This window comes from Venturia canescens, chromosome 3 (assembly GCF_019457755.1).
Source record: "Venturia canescens isolate UGA chromosome 3, ASM1945775v1, whole genome shotgun sequence".
Taxonomy (NCBI): Eukaryota; Metazoa; Arthropoda; class Insecta; order Hymenoptera; family Ichneumonidae; genus Venturia; species Venturia canescens.
Window position 1 is genome coordinate 2,430,743 of NC_057423.1, and position 22,085 is coordinate 2,452,827.

Consider the following 22,085-nt stretch of genomic DNA (forward strand, 5'->3'; position numbering starts at 1 on the left):
ACTACCGTATAGATTTTATTATCTAGAATGATAATCATTTGATATTCTTGATAGAATAATTTCAACAGAATAAAATGAGTTAACAAAATAATCTTTAATAAGTTGAAAATCGGACAAAAACAGAAGAAAAAAACAAAATCGTATCTCGCGCGCATCATCTAGGTGGCTCTGCTTACGCCCGTAACTGCAGGCGAGGGGGGAGAGAGAGAGAGAGAGAAAGAGAGAACGAGAGGAAGGGGGAGAAAAAGCGAGATAGTCACGAATCGCAAAGAAATTTCAGTTGTGCGCGCGTATATATGTGCGTGATGCTTCTCGAGCATTGATTTCGCATAGAATAAGAAATAAGAAACAATTCAGCTACGAAATTGTGCGAAAGTTATTGCGTAAAAAATCGTCTTTTTTTGGTAATTTTGGAGAAAGAAGGAAATTCTACGAGAAATAGTAATCAATCGCGAGAACATTGTTTTTTTTTATTACCAAAAATATCCTTTCCGTCTCCCACCCCACACATCGTCCTCAACATCGCGGTTGCGTACCTTCTCCGCCTTCTCCTCTCGCACCCTCCGTTACCGCGCACGCGAGGGAGAACGAGTGTGTTTTGTCTCTTTCCCCTCCTCGTGTATCGATCATGGCATGTTTGGAATCGCTTGTGCGGTTTGTCGTCGATAGTTGCCCCCCGTAGTTGTTACGATATCCAGGCTCCTGCAGTCGTTTGGGGTACGTAAAGAAAATCGCATACACATCAATTTACGCTAATTAGAAGAAAAAAAAACAACCAGAGCGAAAGAATAAGAAGAAAAAATACGAGAAATAGACAAAATCGCGAAGAGAAAACAAGCAGCATCAATAAAACTGAAGGAGTGAGAGAAAGAACGAGAAGAACAGATATTGTGAAGAGAAGAAAAGAGATAAAAAGAGAAAACAAAAACAAAAAAATAACGATATTTTGTGTGCTGCATCGGTAGTAGTAGCAAAAACGGCGGTGCCAAAGTGGGTGAATCGACGAGCCACCGTGCGGGCATCCCTAACGTCATTTCGCACTGCGCACTCCTGACTCGGGGAATCGTTCCCGCAATATACATATATATTAATACATACGATATATATATATATATATATATATCTACACGTATACAGTATATAAAATTCAAAAAATTCTTATAACGAAAAAATTCTTCGTACGAAACTCTGCCGGGCGGGGATCGACACACGGAAATTTTTTTGAGTTTCCGTTTTTTTTTGTTCGCGCAATTGCACAGCTACCGGGAGAACTGAAGATATCGAGTATCGTCGAACAGTTAACTCGATTATACTAGTGAAAATATTGCCACAGAAACGAGAGGACCGTTTTGTTTTTTTGTTTTTTTTTTTTTGTGGCATTGACTTTGTTGAATCGAAACGCTTGAAAAATGGCATCGACGACCATGACCGCTGGAACTACCAATGTGCAGACTACAGTGAACGGCAATGCGGGTACTGTTAGCAACTCGCAACAGTCTAGCGTCAACTGCAACGACGAACTTGACTCGGCAGAAACGATAAACGATTGGAACGTCTCTAACGCCATCGCTAATCAAACTGTCGGGACTGGCAACTCCGGAGATGCTTTGGAAGAGATGACCACCGGCAATGGTGAAAACAACGATAAAGATTGCGCCATCTGCTTGGGCAAACTGAGCTCCCCTCGTGTACTCTCTTGTCTTCACGTCTTTTGCGAAACTTGTATCGACAATCTACTCATCGACGAGGCTGGCGACTCCAAAGTAGCCTCCATACTTACTTGTAAAGTTTGCCGACAAAATACTCATGTCGGCCCCAAAGGCGCTGCTTCCCTCGCTTGCGACTATGTCCTCACCAATATTCTGGACATGTCTGCCATTGAAAATATGGCTGTACTTTGCACCTCTTGCAAAGCCAAAGAAAACGCTGTTGCTCGTTGCTCAGACTGCGCCAATTTTTTGTGCCCTAATTGCAACACTGCTCATCAATTCATGAGATGCTTCGAAAGCCACAAGGTTGTCGCTTTTGAAGATCTTAAACGTTCGGACCAGGCTATACCCATCCACAAACCTATCTTTTGCGAATATCATCCTGCTGAGAATATGAAGTTTTATTGCTATACTTGTCAGGTAATACGAATCTTCATTTTTTCACAATTGTCGTGTAACCATTTTGTATAGATCAAAACTGTGATATCCACCAAATTGTTATTATTTTTTTGAAATTTTTTTTTTTAAATCATTTCTCATCAAGAAGAACAATCAAATGATCAGCAAAAATCTGAATTGTCCAACAACACATTTCATAAATTCAACAAATCTCAACCCGACATCTTCTTAAAAACAATAGATCTTTATTTTTTAACTTCAGACTGCCCGCAGGGCCAAAAAGACGGGAGTTATGCGTTTTTATCAAACATTTTTTGAGAAGAAAAAGTTTGTGCGTGTCCCGCCACAGTTATAGATTTTCAATTGTCGGCTTGCAGACATTTTTTTCTCAATACTATTTTTGTGCATGAGAAATACTATAAATATTTACACAGAAAAATTAAAGAAAAGTTTACACTAAACCTATTTGAATACTCGGTATTTTTTTTATTTGTTCTCTAATGTCTCTTCCATTCGTTTATTATAAAAAGTAACAACTCCATGAAGTACTCTTAAGTTGTATTGATTTTAGTTAATGCTAACAACTTTCCTGGAATTCGATGTTCTTAGTACTCGAACAGAATTTTTTAAAACTGAAGTATAATTTGGTTTGAAACTTATTGATTTGATTTTAATGATAACAGGAACCAATATGCAACGAGTGTTTGCACGTGGAGCACAAAGCACCGGAGCATCAATACGAAAGGCTCGCGGACGCGGAGCCACGTCAAAGAGAGGAGCTAGTCAATTTAATGTCAGAGAGCAAAGAACGCATAGCGGATTGCGATCAGACAGCGTCACAGCTTGACAACGCTCTGAGCGATTTACAAGCTCAGCACGATCAGGCCAAAGACCTTATAGTCGAGACTTTTCAGAGTTACAAAGCTATTTTAGAAAAGTGTCGAGATCATGCACTCGACGAATTAGAGAAATTACATTCCGAGCGTGAACTCGAAGTTATGGACACTTTCCACAAGTAATTATCTGTTTGTTTAATACCCGAAAGTTTGAACCGTTGAAATGAACGAAATAATAGAATAATCAGAAACTCGAAAACTTGTGGAAAAAAATATTTGCGTTCTAATCTAACGATCTTAACTGCAGTCGTATGGAAATATTCAATCGAATAAATTGTTTCCATTTTATGTAACAGTGTTGAGAAGACCATCGAAAAGATCGAGGACGCGTGCCGTTTTACTGCGAGACTACTGGAACATGGCGATGCTACGGAAATCTTGGCACTCCGACGGATCGTTGGTATTCAACTCCTGAATCTCATAAACAATACACCCAAGGCTAATGTCAGATACTCAATTGAGTTTCAAACGGATTACGAACACTTCGAGTCAACGGTGAAGGTTCGTGTCAAAAAAGGAAAAATTAATACATTTTTAATAACTTTTGGTATTGAAAATGGTATTTTCAATCGTATAACTATAAAAAAACTTTCTCAAGCCTTAATATTCATAACTTCTGAGTAAACATTTAGAAAATCTAGAATTTAGCGAAAAGATTGAAAAAACTAAAATTGACTACATTATTTTGTTCGGGCACAGGATTCATTCGGTAAATTTCGAACGGAAAGTACCGTGTCGAGGAAACAAACGCCCGAGATAACAACGTTGCCGGTGACAAGCTCACAACCGATCGTTCACACAAGCGCGATAGGTGGTGGATGCCCAAGTTCAATAAGCACCAATTCTCCGATATCCCTTCCCGCATCAATGCAGTCCTCGTTCGAAGGTGAACCCTCATACGTAATACCGCCAACCTCCAGTCCCCAGAACGTTCCACCTCCACCTCCCTCTGTATCACTTCCGCCAGGTCCAATCCACGGTTTCACGAGTATACAGGAGTACAATCTTCAGCAATTGGCGAGTTTAGCTGAAAAAGTTGAAATGGGTGACGCTAGTGTCGTTGGCCCGAGCGCCAATCCAAGCCCTACTCCGTCCTTCACACTGGCCGATTTACTAGCCGGTGATCTAAGCTCGACCAGTCATGCGATCAATAATTTGCAGGCACTCGCCAAACTGGGCAATTCTCTTGGTAATCAAGGTGAGGCGAGAAATGAAAATACTCGAAAATTCACGTTTAAACAATTGTCAGAAATCTCTTAAATATCGCAAAAATTGAGTACTTTCGAAGTTTGCAGTATTATCAATTTTTGTGGTCTTCATGCTTCCGACTTTGGTAGAAAATTCATAAATTTAATATACTTATGACTAAATCGTGAATGGATAGAAAAATTGTATTCATTCTTTCATAAAAATGACAAAATGTATCGAAATTCTTTGCTTTGTCAGTTTTCACTAATATTTTAAGATGAAAGTTTTATTTGTTGGCTGTATTTTTGCTTGATTTTTTGTTCTCGTAGATCTGAGCAATCCGACGTTGAACGGTGATGGAGGTCTCGTATTGGCACGCGGTCCATCACCAGGTATAGTTGACAATACAAACCTTGGTTCCCTCACCGCGAACAGTCTGCTCAACGGTGGCTATCAGTCTCTATCGACACCAACATCGCCAATATTATCGGGTGGCGGTGACGAGCTCAAAAGTGATTCGATGCACAATATAAGCGGCGTCGGCAATAATGTCGCGAACGTTTCCGGTAACGGAACAGGCAATTACAATCACCCACGCTCAACGAATCCAAAATTAACGCCGATGCAAATACGGTCGAAATTCGGTCAACTCGGACCGAGCAAAGGTCATTTCAGCTCGCCGCATGGTTTTTGTCTTGGCACTGACGAGGACATCATCGTTGCTGACACCTATAATCACAGGATTCAGGCATGTCGTTAATAATCCACTTCTCAATGAACAAAGCCACTGAATACGGATATGTATAATCTGTAAAAAAAATTCTCGAGTTGGCTTAACGAACGTAAATTTTATCATCAAATCATGAAGATGAACGTGATCATAGTCAGTTTTTAGACTTCCCCGCTTGTTATATTGGGTCTTCGTGAGCTCGTTTGATCATACAATTTTATGATTGGTTATATTATGCTCGTTATTCAGATGCGTAACGAACGATTGCAATAAATAATGGAAAAAGTTCGTTCGCGATGAGTTTTTGAAAACAAACTTAAACTTTTGTAGATCTTCGATAAAACGGGTACGTTCAAATTCCAATTTGGAATACCCGGAAAGGAGGAAGGTCAGATGTGGTATCCACGCAAAGTTGCGGTAATGCGTAACTGCGGGAAATTCGTAGTTTGCGATCGTGGCAGCGAACGCTCGAGGATGCAGATTTTCACGAAGAACGGACACTTTATCAAGAAAATTGCTATCAGATACATCGACATTGTTGCCGGTCTCGCTGTCACGAGTCAAGGACACATCGTAGCTGTCGACAGCGTCTCACCGACGGTTTTCGTCATCAGTGACACTGGAAATCTTCTCAGCTGGTTTGACTGTAGCGACTACATGCGGGAACCAAGCGATATTGCTATAAGCGGTTCGTCAAATGTTTATTCATTGAATTTCTTTAAAGTTTCATTATTTCAACTCAAAATCTGATTCGAAGCTTTCAACAGTGGAACTTCACTAAAAATGTCAAGTTTTGAGTCTCTCAATCGATTAATTAGTTTCCGAACAGTCCAACAATTAAACACCTAATTCATGCTTTTTTCAAACTTGATCCTTTTTTTTCTCCGATGGATTCAGCCCTGAATTTTGTGAATTGTTTCTAATCACAAACATTTTCCGTCAAGCAGATAAGGAATTTTTCGTGTGTGACTTCAAAGGACATTGCGTGGTTGTGTTCAACGAGGAAGGTCAATTTCTGCGTCGCATAGGCTGTGAGAATATAACTAACTTTCCCAATGGGATTGACATTAGCGACGCAGGAGATGTATTGATCGGTGATTCCCACGGTAACCGCTTCCACGTAGCCGTGTTTTCGAGGGACGGATCTCTCATATCCGAATTCGAGTGCCCTTACGTAAAGGTATGTCGACATTTATTTTTTTCTGTTCAATATTTCGTCTGCGTAACAAAGCTGCTCGTACTTAAAACTTTATAGAACTGAGCAATATACAGCGACAATTCTTTTAATTGATGGTAAACCAATGTTTTTACTTCATTTTCTTATTATTAGTTTTGGTACTATGATCAGCATATTTTATTAATGTCTTATCAATAATGTTCTATTTATAAAGCCATCGACCAATGAACGCAAATTTCCACGTTCTTTAAGAGAATCTTCCAGAATTCTTCATGCAATCTCAATGGAACCGTGCTTGAAATATCAATGACTATCCTCCCATCGATATGTTATGAAAAAAGCCCCACCGAAAAATATATTTGCTGAATGGATGAAAACTTTTGCCAGGTATCTCGATGCTGTGGCCTGAAAATAACTTCCGAGGGTTACATAGTAACCCTGGCCAAAAACAATCATCACGTCCTCGTGCTGAACACCCTCTACATATTATGAGGTGAGAGAAGACCAAAATGTTAAAAAAACGTCGCAAACTTCCTCGCGGTAAATCCTTTTGGAACCGTGCCGCTTTCAACGAAAGGTAAATACAATTAGAACGAAGAGACAAAAAAACAGCAAGAAGCAATAACAGCAATTACCACAGCAAAAAAAAACACGAAAAGGCTCTTGAGTCGAAGGCGTCTGCGAGCGAGATTTGATTTTTGCGCCTATCGAAGCATTAGAGAAAAACAAAAGATCGCGAAGCAAATACAAAATGAGAAACTAACAAAACAGAGAACACAAGCGAGTTAAAGTGCAGCATGCGGCTTTGATAGTTATACAATTTTACGCGTCCCTCTTTTATGAAAGTAACCAGAGCAAACAAAAAATTGGGAAAAAAAGATGGAAATTACGACGAGGATTTTAAGCGAATTCGGGATCAGGCGATGATTCGAAAGGGCAGGGGCGATATTAAAGGTGGTAAACGTACATCTCCGACCAAACACAGTATAATAGTTATTTAGCGATTTGCATTTGGTAAACTGCCAGGAGGGTTTTTATCTGGATGAAAGAAAGAGTGGAAACTCATCAAAAGTATGCAATGAGAGACAAAAGATTGAAGGCCGGGGGAGGGATGGGGAAGATTTTAATAGCAAGGGATTATTAAGCGGTAGGCGTCGTGTGAAGAGTTATCTGATTGACTTCGCGCTTTTAGGCAGTAAAAGAGGAGCAATTTTACAAAAAGTAAAAGAAAAAAAAACGAAAAATATTACAAAAAAAAATACAAAAAAATGGCCTTCCGTCAAAATTGGTCGTTGCACATCACTTTTGACATGTCAGTATTTTAAGTACGGTTCGTAAATCAAATTAATTCTAGTCTTGTACGAGTGACCACCATCTTTCGAGCCCACATCCTATTTATTCTTCTTCACCTTTCCGTATTCCCGGCGTCATAAATTCGCTGCTTGTATTTTTTAATTGTGCTCAAAATTGCAGAAGCGCGCACGGATCTTAACTCTCCCAGTCCCAAAAATCTTAGCGTAAATAGGACGATGATAATAATGATAATAATTTATGGAATAAGATGAGATTTGAGATAGGGATTTCAGCGAGAGGGAGCGTTGTTGATGACGTTTGTTCCGTTTTTGCAAGAATATGGGGGGGGGGGGGGAGAAGTCGTGCCGTTATTTATTTGCTGTTGATTTTTCGAAGCAGCTACTCGAGCACTAGATTTTGCTGTTCTATTCTCTCGCTCTTGTTCCAGCTTCTCGTTTATGTTTCCGTTTTATTATATTCTTTCGAAGTAACCGCACCGGCGAATCCTTTTGCGCGACATTGAAACCGCTGTGCGGATGTTTTTCCGATCCAGATCTCCATCGAACGTCCAAACGCTTTCTTTTTCTTATACAACTTTGACAATTTAGCTCTTCGGGCATAAAAAAGCTGATTCGTTTACATTTTACCAAGAACATTCTTCGAGGCATCCACCGGTGATAAATTGATTTTCTTATACTTCCTAGCTAGAAATTACCGTTTATTCCTTGTACTTTTATCCGCTCATGAAATTGTATTTTTTATTTATCTTCAATAAGGATCTTCAGTCATTAAGCTCGCGACGTTTTTCTCGTGGCCTCTACTCGCTATTTATTCTTCGTACAAATCGATTAGTTTCGAGCTTCGATACAATTAGCTTCGGTTCCTCAATCTCTTTTTATTTAACCTCCCTCTTCCTCATTAAACTCTCCATTTTGTTGGGTGAGTTGAAAGCAAAGAAAAATTAAGGGTAGAGAATAATTGAGGGAGAAAATGACAAACCGTTGACATTTTGAGACGAATTAAGGTTAAGAGGATATACCCGTTGCGAAAAGGGGGCAGAGAGTCGAGAGGGGAAGAAAAATGATAATAAGCACCTACTGACTCAAACTTGCGCATTGTTACGGCGTGAATTAGACCAGACACAATATTTACAATATTTACTCAGGATGCTTCGATATGGTTTACTATATGGAATGTACATATTTGGGTTTGTGGATCGTCGGTTCGTGGTGCTAGCGAGTATATCCGGTATTTGGTAAATGTATTTGTTACATTAAAAAATCGAGGGAGGGGGCGAGGGCCAACGAAAGGATTTTTGATGAAACACGGTGGAGGGAGGCATGAACGTAGAGCGGTGAGAATGGTTGCGGCGGGGGGGGGGGGGGGGGGGGTAATAAAAAGTCCGTCGTTGCTTCGAACTTTTACAATGGCGCGAAGCAAACGAAATAAATAAGTTTAATGCATAATGTGAATATTATATATACACACACGCATATATACACATAAATATATAATTATATATATATTGGTATCCTAGAGACGAGACATTATCTAAGTGACAAAAAAAAATCACAAAAACAAAAAACAACAAAAAAATAACGTACAGTTTGCTAAACATCTTCTATTTATGTACATAATACCGAACACGAGATGTGCGCGAATGAGCGAGGGGGAGCCGTTTGGCACAACAATGAAAAGACACAACCGAAGCTTGCAAAATTTCATATGCGTGGATGGAAACAAATCAACACATACATATATAGAAACACACATATTTTTTAGGGTTGTTTACATGATCAGCCTTAAGATTTGATTCAAAGTAAAAAAAAAAAAAAAAAGGAAACGAATAGAACGGAATGAAAAATAAAAACAAGGATATTCTACGAGCAAGGGATGCAACGTTGCATCGGATATTTGGCGATTCGCTAAAACAATACGGTACCATCGATAAAATATTGACGAAAAGAAATCACGATAACACGAAAACGAAGAAGGAGGAGCGAGTAAATGATAATTTTACTACTATTACAATAATTATTTTCGTTACCGATGATTTTCTTGTCAAATGCTAAAGTAGCGACGCGCGCCGTTTCGTTTATTCACTCATCATTGAAGAGGCTTGAAATGGATCGGCACTTTGATTTTTTTGCATAACCGAATGATTTCGATTGAACTAAAAGAAGTGAGTGGCGAAAAATGTTGAATCGATCGACCTAATTTAGATCGATTGATACTCCGAGTATATGTACACACACTTATACATATGTATCTGTAAAAATTGTAAGCAAAATCGATATAAGGGTAAGTAGGGTAGAGACGAAAGCGTTGATATGCGAAAAGAGGGGGGAGGGGAAATATGGAGAGAGGCAAAATTGATTGATATCTCGAGACAGATATGAGCCCACAATTTCAACGGGGAGAGCTCGTGGTACTGAAAATATCGGAAAGATAAAAAAAGCCTACGTACCAGCTAAGATGAAAGAGATAAAAAAAACATTTACTTCGTACACAATATTTCATTCGGTATGATTAGACGTTTTAATTTTATATACACCGGCGCGAGATGCGAAATTAAATACGAATAAAATAACCGAATACGAAGGAGAAAAAAATGCAAAAAAAAAAAGAAAATTATAACAAATATTTAATAGTCATGGTTAGCAGAGTTATTATGAATAATGCCTGTGATAATAGTATCGTCAGGATAAGTTGTGTCCTTAAAGAGTCTCTGATGTTGTTGCTAGGTAAATATAAATTAGAGAGTATTGAGAAATTGCTGGTGTTGCCTCGCTATAGAAAAATTGAAACAAATTGGGGAAAAAATACGAAAAAATGTAAAAAAAAAAAAAAAAAAAAGTAAGAAGAGAATCTAAAGCGTGTTCAGTCAGATTTGCACAACAATGACACCGAAACACGAATCAGCTTCCCTCTCGCGCTACCCTCGCCCCCCCCCCCCCCCCCTGCCCGTCGATGGTCTCTAACGGCATGCTAAATTAAAAAAAAAAAAATTAATGATTCTTATAAAAACTGCGACATCAAAGGAAAAAGACAGATTTTTCGATCAATAATAAAAAATGAATATTTGGATGTCGTCGTCCCAGTCGTGTGTCGGAGATAAAACTCGTAGCGTAATTAAACCAGAAATGAGAAGAAAAGAAAAAGAAAAGAAAAAGTAATGAATTAAATACGAATGGATGACCATTTAACGAAAGAGGATCTTTTACCTCACAAAATTTATTATATTACGCTCACCTTACATATACTTGAATATTTTAGTATAGATTTACTCTATTTACATATTTTTATCTGTGGAAGACTACTTGGCTAATTTAGGCCACTGTTGAAATTCACCCCTTATTTGCCTTGATGTTTAAATTACAACAATAACATTTGAAAACGTATTGGAGAATAAAAAAGAAGAGGAAAGGAATGGATTAATAAAGAGAAGAAAAAAAAACATTAACAAGGAATGAGGGGAAAAGAGGAAGAAGGAAAAGATTACTTGTTACGTAAATGGTAATTGTGATAGATTTTTTGATGATTTTTACAATCTCAAAAGTCTCATTATCCTAATATGTATAGACAAAACAAAAACTATATAGTCACTCTCTAACGTAATAGACAAAAAGAAAATGAGGAAGGAAAGAAAAATAACGAAACACTCTGCTGCTAACACAGCTGAAACTAATATTATCGAGGATGAAAAATATTCCATCGCGCGAGATATAGAAACAAAGTAGTCCCGAATTTTCTATATCCAAACGTGCAAGTGAGATCGAGCAAGCAAATAAAACCAAAAAAAAAACAAACAGCAAACCAGTCGGAGAATATATTAAATTCATCGATGTGTGTTATTCAATATCATTAATCCGAGCTTAGAACAGGATCAAACGATTGCTTATTGTTCTCTAGAAGTTATTTTAAAAATTGAACTTGCCATTATTTCATGACTTCCATTGTCTTTTCGACAACCGTACGTTTATCGAATATTAAAAAACAGCAAGAACACAACAACAAAATCGATTATACACGATAACCGTTAGCGAGTATCGTACGAATAATTATTGAGGAAAGAAAAATATGGAGATTCTCGTGTTACGGACGACACCGTTTCAAGCGATTTAGTCGCACTCGCGCTTTCCGGAATATTTATCGGGTTTGCACGTGTGCGCAAGAGAAACTTTTTCTTTGAGATGAGATAGAAAAAAGGAATAGCCTACTCTCGATATTCCAGTGATTCCATTTTTTCCAAAACTTCTATCGCGATTGATTGTCCAGCCAAATGTCCCAATACGATTTTTCACGAAAGGACAGCAATGAAACGAAGAAACGATGTCGCTCAGCAAATGTGTCCTTTCGAGTTTTTTTTTCCTCCCAATTTGAGGACTTTGTCTCGGCTCTGGACATTAAATTTCATGTGAACGACAAAACCCAAAGGAACGTTTAATTCGTACAAAGAGAAAGGCTATCCATCGCAGAGCACCGATAACGAAGATGTTGAATTTCTCTCGATTTGCCAATACTAATAAACTGCGTTCGAGCGCCTCCAGCGATCAACGTATGGGAGAGCCAGATTTGAGAAAAATGCACGCAAACTCGAAAACATCAATACGAAAAAACGACAAGTATATTTATATTGGTAGAACTAATTACGAGATACGAGAAATTCTTCAAAAACAAAGATAAAAATGAGGATTCGTAGCCTACGGTTAATCATAGTCTTCCTAGAATCTTTAAAGTTATGACAAAATTGCAAAAAAAAAACGAGCATTAACATCGCTATGAGAATTAGGCGTATGGCCAATTTTAAAGCCAAGTCAGGCTGAATTACAGTTGGGAGAGAATCGACGATTTGAAAAAAGGCATGAAACAACCAAATCATACTGAGCGTATCTTCATTCCTATGCTGTGTTTATCAATAATATAACTCGCTCTACTCGATAACAGCCTTTTTATCAGACACCGGCTTATTCAATTGAGAGTCAAACGAAAAGAAAAAAAAACTGACACAAACCAGGAATTATGAGAGATACATTTATTCCTCAAATGTTACGTGAAAAGATAGGAGACGAAAAGATAGCAAAAACCCCGAACTGAATGGACATTTTGTCGCGTTCTTTGAAACGGACACACATCCACACATTCTCCATTATTTTTATAACGATATTTTAAACCTTAACCATTCATGCATTGTTTTCCATGAAATTATTATCAATATTCATTTATTTCTCTCATTGTTTTTCATTTTTAATCAATCTGCAATCATTATGTGTTCTTATCGGCTGTTCAAAACGTCGTTTCGGCGTGTTATAGTTAGTGTATACTTATTCGAATAAGCGTCGAGGGCTTTCCCTCCTCCCCCTCCTCCCTCCCCCCGCCCCGCCCCCTTTATGGAGACGAAATAATATTAATATTGTTCGTCAAGCACGCTTTTCGCGTTACTGGACAAATGTTTATCCGTTTACTTTCCATTCGTTTCGCCATATTAGATTTTTATTTGTTCGAGCGATACGATACCATTTTTTTCTTGAATATTTTATTGTCAAATTCATTATTGATGGTTGATAATTTTAACTCATTGCTCTTATTACTATTTCGTTGCGTATTATTTTTATTTTTATTATTATTTTGCGTTAAAGGTTATTATGCGAATTCAGTATAATATTGAATAGTAAAAAAAATAAGTACTTCGTAATACTCGATAGTCCGAGGCTCGGACGCCAACGACAAAGCGTACACGCGAATTTTAAACCCGTCGACGTTCCTCGTCTTTCGTTTCACCCTTTTTTTTAGAATTAAAATAAAAGTAAAAAAAAAAAAGTAAAAAAAAAACAAAAACAATTGATTCACCGGTAGTGCTTAAGCGTAGTAGGCGAAAAATTATACATCAATATATATTATATATATAATATACATATTTTCGTGGTTAAGTGCATTCCACAATATGAAATATTCTGAGGGCAACTAACTGCGAAATATTGATATTTCGTCGACTAAACAAATTTTACAACATGGACAGTGGGGGCGTAGATAATACAAAATAAAAGTTCCATATTCCTTTTCGTTTGTTCGTTTGTTACCTTGTTTTATTTCGCATTTTTGATTGTTGTTTTTCATTTTTTTTTTTTTTTTTCTTTTTCGTTATCATGAATTCGTTATTCATGGATCCGACTGGTTCGTTTGTGCATGTGTAGTAAAGCACACAAAAAAATCGTCCCGTTCTCAAGTCCTTGAATTCTTGTTCTGTTTCGCTTGTATTATTATTTTTTTATTTTTGTTTTTTGTTTCTCTTCACGTATTTTATTTTTCGGTTTCTCGATTGGTCAGTGCTGTCCCAGCTATCACCGATGATTTCTTACGCTTTACTTTTTACATGAAATATATATATATATATATATGTATGTATACAAGAATTTAATTCTTTAGTGCCAAACGAAAAATATTTATAAAACGAGGTGAAAAGAGCTGCGTCGTGTGAGGGAAAATGCAAAAAAAAAAAGAGGTGAAGTTATTGAACCAAAGAAACGTGGATGGCTTACAATTTTTTTTTCTCTTTTTTCTCTTTTTTTCTTCAAACCATTCAGAGTTTTTAGTTTCGTGCCATGTCAAGTATCGAGAAGGTTTTATAGTTCGTAAGTGGTATGGTAAAGCGAAGATAAAAAAAAAGGGGGGACTAAAAATCCAACAAAAAAAATCACAAAAATTCGAGAAGAATGAGAAAACGAACTTAAAAATATGAAAAAAAAAAAAAAAAAAAAGAGTGAAATGAAATCAACGTTTTACCATTTGATCCTTGATTAGTCAGTTAAAGTACAAATATTTCATGTATTCTATCGTTAGGTGATTAAGTATAATTGATGAGAGTCGTCGCGCATCAGGCGTATAGTTAAGAGACCTTTACACAATCACACATACGGAAACACAGAAGCGAACGCGAACTCGCTGAAAAGGTAATAAGAGTGAGAACTGAATGAGAAACGAGATTGAAAAAAAAAAACAAAAAGCAAAAAAATTATAAAAACACAAGAGAAAAGAGTTACTTTGTTCCATTCCTCAAGAGCACTTAGCTTTATTCATTTCGCATTAGTTACTTGATACATAAATATCTATATATGAATATATATAATGAATTATATATATATCCATATATACGTATAACTTAAGAGGCTGAAACACGAGTGAACGATCGATGAGTCATTACGATCGTCGTTCTCCAATATTCGCCCTTTAATTATTTATTTTTACAACAAACAGAAAAGAGTTTGAAGATACATGGGAAGAGAGAGAGAGAGAGAGAGAGAGAGAGAGAGACGAAGAAACAAACGATTAATAAAATAAACCGCAGAAGAAAACAAAATGAAACGTTCCTTTCGGAGGTACTTTGTTTACATATCAAATTGACCACCAAAAAAAATGAATGAAAAAGAGAGAGAGAAAAAACACATAATTTAATATGATAATATTAACAATAATAATAATATTAATATATACAGTCGCATTCCATTGATGTGCTTGTACGTCAGGGTCAGCTAACGAATACCTTTTACGAATTTTCGTGATCTCCATAATCATATATCGATCTTTAATCCCGTTGAACATTTTAAGCGAGTACACCGAATATATATATATTGAAAAAAAAACAACAAAAAAAAAATGAAAAAGAAAAACGAAATCTCACAAAAGAAAACTACGACGACAAGTCCCTCTATACGCCTGTAAAATTTATTATTATACACATTACACAACTATTCAAGTAACTACGATTATTATCGAAAAGTTTGAGAATAAAAAAAAATTTTAAAAACGAAAAAAAAAAACAACAACAAAGATATGCGTCGAGTTAACGTTGTGAAAAATTAAGAAAGAAATCTCCGTCATATTGGGGCCGTACTCCGTTATTTAGTAGGCCACGGAAACCAAAAAAAAGAAAAATAATATTTATAGCTGCCGTTTTATTCCATCGAAGAAAAAAACAAATTAATGAATAATAAATGAATTAAAGAATAAAAATAAATAAAAAACAAAAAAAAACAAAAAAAACAAATCGTTACGATCGTGGACTATTTTACGCTCACAGACATTGTTGAAAAAAATAAAATCGAATAGATGATACGGGCAATTTAGAGAAAAATTGAAGAGCGCCGATCGCTATTGAGGACTCCGAGAGATTGAAAGGGAAAATAAAAAGGTGACGATACAATTGTGAAGGAGAACTTTTTGCGGTAGAGAATATGAGGGAAAAGTACGATTTTTCGTCAATTTCAATTTCAAATATAATAATCGCCCTGTACATTGTATCGTCGCGCTGTGTTACTTGATGAAAGTGACGAAAGAATAATTTCGATCGAAAATTTCGGAAACGGTTATCCTCGATCGGTATTAACTCAATAGATAGAATGATTAAAAAAAAAAAAAAAAGAGAGAGAGAGAGAGAAAGAAAAAGAAAAGATTGTAAAATGAAACGATAGGAAAAATGGATGAGAGGAAGGAAGGATTTTTTGAAAAATGTTCCGGCGGGGCTCACTTATATTTGAAAAAGAAAAAAAATTAAACAAAAAATGAGAATAATAATTAAGCATTAACAAATGAATGTGAAACTGTATGAGGATAGTACAACACGACGAAGCAGAGAATTTAAAGAAGATGAAGAAGAAGTGAAAGAGAGCAGAAACGTGGTAAATTGTAATGCAATATGGAGAAACGCGTATACCAATATATTTTTTATATGCTAATGGGACGCCAAGGGTGCATCGTTCGTTTTACGATATGTGACCATATTCTTTAGACTACTTACACATACGTAATACAGTGTGCCCAATTTCGAATTGGCTTTCTACGAACATCGGCTCCCTAACGAACTACTACAGCCTTTGCACTAAAGACCTGTTGCTATACGAACTCGGTTCACTAAACAAAAACGAAAAATACGAAAAAACAGAAAAACAAAAAAAACAAAGCGATACAAGATGAAATAAGTATTTTGGGGAGCACTCGTCGGCTACTAATATACAATATCTTAGTTCACCAGTCTCGATTCCTTTGATCCTCGAACTTATATTGATTTTATTATAATCCATTGAAAACGTTGTCCCTTTTGATTTATTCAATTTTTTAATTTCATTATATGTGACACGTATTTCATATATTATATTCGTGTGTATTGTATACAAGTACGTTTTGCGTAGTCTCATGATTGTTTTTCGTGTTCTTTTTCTTCTTCTTTTTCAATTCTTCCAAAGCTCGTCAAGGCTAGTCCATAAAATATTTGTTTAGTTACAAAAACAAACAAGGGTCTCGTGTTTATTTTATTTTTTCTTCTCTCTTCGTTCGACGTGAGAAGCATTATCTTGTTTTTCTACCTTGTACCTACAAAATTTTAGTTTCGTTTTTATATGAAATATTTAAATTTATTGTATTATACGTATACACATCTATATACACTTTTACAACAACAACAAAAAAAAAAGATATTTTAATCTACAATACCGTATTACATAACTAAAGATATGCAACATTTGCTACTTATATATTTGTCAAACGTGTCGAATTGAAAATATTTTATTATAGGGTGGATATGAAACGAGAAAAAAAACAAAACGAAGAAGGAACAAGAAAAAAGACATTAATGAAGAAGAAATTTAGCCTTAAAAAAAAACATGAATGTTCTCTGTTGGCCGTACATTTTTTCACCATATCAACTCAATTTGCCATCATCTCATCAATTCGTATGACCTCTCCTTTCCCGCCCCCCCCCCCCCCCCCCCTTCCCGACCCTCTCCTATATTAAGATATTCTCAAAAACGATATCACTGTTGCAGTTCTCTGATACATGTAGAAAAGAAAAAAAAACGAGGAAAAAATATGAAAACGTACGATCTTACGTGTGCATAGGCTGCAAAATGCAATAATAATAAATATATATATGTATAATATATATATTGTGATGCTCACAAAGCACATAACACGATTTACCAAAATTGTATAATGTTTAAACATTTCATGTGATTTTGGAAAGTGTTATATTTTTTATTTCCTGCCAATTGTTTAATTTGTAACGTTGTTCTTTTTTCAATAAAGTAAGCAAACTAAGCTCTGCCATGTTGTTATTTAAACCCCATTTGCTTTTAATAATTACAGAGATTTTGTGCTTCTGATCTGACAATATTATTGTTAGGTAGAAATAAAATTAGCCTGGAAAAGTGTTGAATTCTCGACGGGAACTGGATTCACGAATCTCTTCATCAAATTTAATAAAAAATCATGCAGTGCTACTCTGGAAAAGCTTTTCTAAACTTGTGGAAAGTCTCGTAGTCAAACGATTGTGTTACGAATGAATTAGTATCGATTAAGTTCTCACATGATAAATCCAGAACCTAGCCTTTTGTCTGACAGTTATCAAACTTTACTGAAATTATTGACAAAATCAGATTATTGGTGATTCAAGGATTTTTGAATCACCAATTCTTCTGAATCACTTTCGAATATTTTTTCATTTTACCACGTTTTGTTGAACCACGGAGTTTTCGAATGAATGCATTATCTGGCAGTAACGTTTTTTACTTTATTATTTAAATAATATGTTTTCATTAAATACATGCTGAATAAAAAAAAATTGTAGATTAACGACACATAAAATGAATAGATTCAATCGTTGGTCTGATTATTCATATTCAGTTTTGGTAATTCCTCCTGGAGCTCGAGAATATGTTCGATCGGCTTTGGTTTTCCGTCCTCGCCGATACGACACGGCTGTACAACACCCTGTTTCGTTAATTGATCAACAAGGCCCACAAGCTTCATTGCTTCGTATTCTTTCTGCTCGTCGCTCATACCCTCGAGAGGATTCGGTTTTGGATGTTCGTAACAACCGGTAACGGGATTTATGTTCTCTTTATATTTCGTGTATTCCTCGGTATCGCTGTCCTCGGATTCGGATGAGTAAGCTGACGAATTCGCCGATTGGCCACGACCCAGCAGTCCTTTGTTCGCGAACATTCCAGCAGCGTTTCCGTATCCAGTATATTTGACCATGCGGCTCACTTAACAAAGTGTAACGAAAGAAAAATTATTTTTATATTCATAATGGAATTTTGCTATAAAATGCGGAAATTTCAATAATATACTTCAGAATAAAACGACATTTCCGTCAGGCGTGAATAATTTGTTTTGTTTTTCGTCAACAAAGTGTGTGGGATAAATGGTGAGAAAATTTGTGTTGCTAACACACTCCTGCTTACCGTTCTCCTTGCAGAGGACAAAAATAAGTTCGGCAACTAAATCGGACAACTCGGTGATGGGGCAAGTTAAAAGCTTGCACAATTTGGCTCTCAGAGTCGATCCTTCCTCCGGTCGTTTCATGACATCTTTCAGTGGAGGTAAAATCTTGGATTGAACACAAAATTCTGCGTTTAAAATTCATCTGCGACTCAATAAACACATCAGAAGAATTTCCATTAAATTTTACTGACCTGTGATCGAACGTATTTCCGTATCAAGCGGTTGGATTTTACGAGTCTTATTAAAGCTGTGGTTACCGGTGATAAATTTGGGACTAAATCAGAGCTCCCGTTTAATTTCTCATCCAAAAACTTCAGCAATCGATCTATAGCGGTCATATTCATTTTTTCGTAAATAATCCCACCATCAGCATCACCAATCGGTTGTATTAATGGATTGTAACAATTGTACGGAATTACCGTCAGTATGTTGATAATGTTACTGAAAAAAATGTAAATTGTTACTCCTTTATCCTTTCGATATTTCTTACGTTCAATAATGATTATACCTGTGCAATTCAATTTCGTTCGCGATCTTATGAGCGCCTTTGTTCACTAGTAATTTGTAACAAATTTCTGCCAAATTTTGGTATCTTTCCATTTCTTCATTTCTGCTTTCTTCAACATTAATGTACAAATTGAACAGCACTTTAAGGATTTCACTGGCCACGACAACCTCATCATTCTGTAAATAGTTGTCATTTAGTTTTTCTTATTGTTAGTCGATCAATTAGTCTTCATAACAGTCATTTCCTACGAGAATAATGATGTGCATAGTAGCCATATGGAACCATGATCCAAAATTGCTCGATGCTTCAACAATGTTATTCAAATTGAAGTGAAAAAACCTTTGTTAAAATATTCTCGATTGACAATGTTCTCTTCCAAAAAACTAAAGTCTCTAAAAAACCTATTTTTAGTATAATGGAATACGAATAATGAAGATACTTCAATGTCAATTGAATAAATCGAATAAGCTAAATTGTTGTGATAATCAAGTTACAAAAATTATCCAGATGTTTTAATATTACCTTTATAGGACATTGCGTAGACTCAAAATCATTTGCCAATTTTTTCAACATCTCCATCAGACACAAGTCACCATTGAGCTCATTTTTTACGACTTTTCTCAATGAAGAATTGAGGGCAGTAGACAAGAACAAAATTCGAGTATCAAATAATTTGATATTGTGCGGAACTGTTTCATCATAGTTTTTCATCCTTTCAACTATGCAGGGCAAACATGAAGTTTCTCCTATTTTTTGCTGCACCGTAGAAGAGTTGAACAACAAATTGCATAACAATTTTAAAGATTCTTGCGTAACTGAAAATAATTGAGAAATTGAAATGAAGACAATTTAATGACATAACAAGTTGCACCACATTACAGGGTTCACGGAATGAGCATTTTTTCATTTTTGCAATTTGCTCCTGGACCTATAACTCAATTACAGTTTTCTTTGATTTGTCAAATAAATTTTTACTGCATCATAACAATGTAAATTCAAAACATTTCAAAACACCTTAGTAGAGTATACTCGAATCCAAATATAATAGCGTAAAGAAAAATTCATACCATTGGTAAAAGTAGCAGAGCTTTTAACGCTTTCCTTTTTATCCAGACTTGCATTTTTGATAATCAAGTTCAATCTTTCATCGTTTATTAAATCATCCAATCCAGTTTTGTCGCGACTGTCAAAAAAAATTGAACATAAAGTGAATTTTCTTGGATTGAAATTTTAGCAAATTGGAAAAGTTGAACAAAAAGAACTTCAATCTCTCATTTTAATGATCAAAGAATTGAATCAGAAAATTTACCTTAAAATTCTGAGAACATGTAAACAGCGTTCGTGAATTGTAAAATATTTGGCTTGCTGTAAACGTTTGAAGATCGAATCCCATACGTCGTTTCTTAAATTATCACGATTCAATTCATCGAACGTCAAATGTGTCTCGTACTGCAATATAAAATATTATGTCAACACGGCGAGTTTTGGTTTTAGTACCCCAAAGAAATTGATTATCATGTATCGCCGAAAACTTACTTTTTCGGTAAAATCCAACAAACTATCAATGAATTCGATGTCACTTCCACTTATTAATTTCTTAATTGTATCCATTTTCCTTGAATTATGAATATTTTCCTCAAGATGGAATGGTAGAACTTTAATTGTCACTGCAGCGAAGGTTCAAATTCATTTTATGTTATAACCATAACATTTACCAATTACATATACAATTTAGAAGATACACCGACTGTCAGAAATCTCTGGCACATGCCCCACCGCGGGGAGAGGGGAGATAGCCACTAAATAAAGGAGAAGAAGAAGAAGGACTGTCAGAAATCAGAAAGACTCATTTGATCATCATCATAAATTAGGCTACTACTACACACTACCATGATCGCGATGAAAGACCTCTGTGAACTGAGCTGATCTTCTTTGAGAATTGTCGGCTATATGGGTATATAAATTGATATGAAAAGAAAACTGTTTACGAAATTGGATTAAAACTCTACTTGATACAGGTAAACCGTGTTCCGATATTGATTGTGAGTACTGTGCGTGAATATACTGCGAGCAGGACTGCGAGGAAGACGAGTCATATCGACTGATGGTAAAAACATGTATTAAAGAATTTTTCAAATAATGTGTGTATTGTTCTCATTATTCAAGAAATTTTATTAGTATACGAATCGTTGTTGAATTTGATGATAAACTATTTTTATTGTTTGAAGTGCACTTCATGAAGTTGTTTAGTACTCCATAAAATTAAAAGATAGCGCTATTTTCTTATTCTGGTTATTTCAGTCTCCATCACATAGAGAAATTCAGACCAATTCGTTATCGTGACGATAATTATGACCGCGATAGGGAAGAGATACGCGATAATCGGAAAATTTCGTACTTAAAAAGATTCATAAAGCATGGAACGAACTGGATAAAAAATTTCTACTCGATCTTCTGATATTGCATTAAAAACCTTATATTACCCCTTCATATATATACATTAGATTGTAAAAACATACGATTAGAAAGTGGATGAGGCAAAAGATGTCTACATTTTAATATTAGGTGAGAAAGAACGTGGACGAATAAAAATCATTTTTCACTTCCGCAAGCTTATATGCTTTCAGCATTTATTTTACGATGAAGAATTTGCGATACGAATGTTCAGAAATTTATCTTTTGTATTCTGTATTTTTTCGATAAAGGATTATGTTGACCTTTGATTACTAATCGTCGTTTGCCATTCGCGATAGGTATATTGAGAAAAAAGTTTATAGTTATAATAATCCTTTATATTATGCGATTGTTCAACGTGAAATTGAAAATAAAGTCCTAATATAAGCCAAGCATTTTTCATGGATGTCGAAATAAAAAGACGAGTCCAAAATTTTTCATGGTACGTAACGCG

At 35.8% G+C, this 22,085-nt stretch overlaps 2 protein-coding genes across 3 annotated transcripts; one reads left to right on the top strand and one right to left on the bottom strand.

Moving 5' to 3' along the window:
• Positions 1-276: 276 nt before the first annotated feature.
• On the top strand, positions 277-17,481 carry mei-P26 (meiotic P26). The gene is made up of 8 exons (XM_043413568.1): positions 277-2,129; positions 2,792-3,123; positions 3,301-3,505; positions 3,704-4,202; positions 4,522-4,940; positions 5,253-5,610; positions 5,870-6,102; positions 6,487-17,481. The coding sequence occupies exons 1-8, from the start codon at positions 1,410-1,412 to the stop codon at positions 6,589-6,591; spliced, it is 2,871 nt and encodes a 956-aa protein (XP_043269503.1). The 5' UTR covers positions 277-1,409; the 3' UTR covers positions 6,592-17,481.
• A 455-nt stretch (positions 17,482-17,936) lies between these two features.
• ric8a (ric8 guanine nucleotide exchange factor A) lies at positions 17,937-21,202 on the bottom strand. Of its 2 annotated transcripts, XM_043413569.1 has the most exons (9): positions 21,067-21,202; positions 20,714-20,976; positions 20,487-20,626; positions 20,245-20,360; positions 19,700-19,992; positions 19,178-19,353; positions 18,861-19,110; positions 18,630-18,774; positions 17,937-18,431 (listed from the first exon to the last, which is right to left on the bottom strand). In XM_043413569.1, exons 2-9 carry the CDS (start codon positions 20,786-20,788, stop codon positions 18,037-18,039), a joined length of 1,590 nt encoding a protein of 529 aa, XP_043269504.1. In that variant the 5' UTR covers positions 20,789-20,976; positions 21,067-21,202; the 3' UTR covers positions 17,937-18,036. The 2 variants fall into 2 exon arrangements, with proteins under 2 accessions (XP_043269504.1, XP_043269505.1); XM_043413570.1 differs by lacking the exon at positions 21,067-21,202 and having other exon boundaries at positions 20,714-21,047.
• Between the last annotated feature and the right edge of the window lie 883 nt (positions 21,203-22,085).

Bases quoted from the DNA above. Each gene is read 5' to 3' on its own strand.
- mei-P26 (XM_043413568.1), top strand. From the start codon at position 1,410: ATGGCATCGACGACCATGACCGCTGGAACTACCAATGTGCAGACTACA. The intron at 2,130-2,791 runs GTAATACGAATC...TAATGATAACAG, and splicing joins TTTATTGCTATACTTGTCAG to GAACCAATATGCAACGAGTG. The intron at 4,203-4,521 runs GTGAGGCGAGAA...TTGTTCTCGTAG, and splicing joins CAATTCTCTTGGTAATCAAG to ATCTGAGCAATCCGACGTTG.
- ric8a (XM_043413569.1), bottom strand. From the start codon at position 20,788: ATGGATACAATTAAGAAATTAATAAGTGGAAGTGACATCGAATTCATT. The intron at 19,354-19,699 runs GTAATATTAAAA...AACTATTTACAG, and splicing joins CTACGCAATGTCCTATAAAG to AATGATGAGGTTGTCGTGGC. The intron at 18,432-18,629 runs GTAAGCAGGAGT...CACTTTGTTAAG, and splicing joins TGTCCTCTGCAAGGAGAACG to TGAGCCGCATGGTCAAATAT.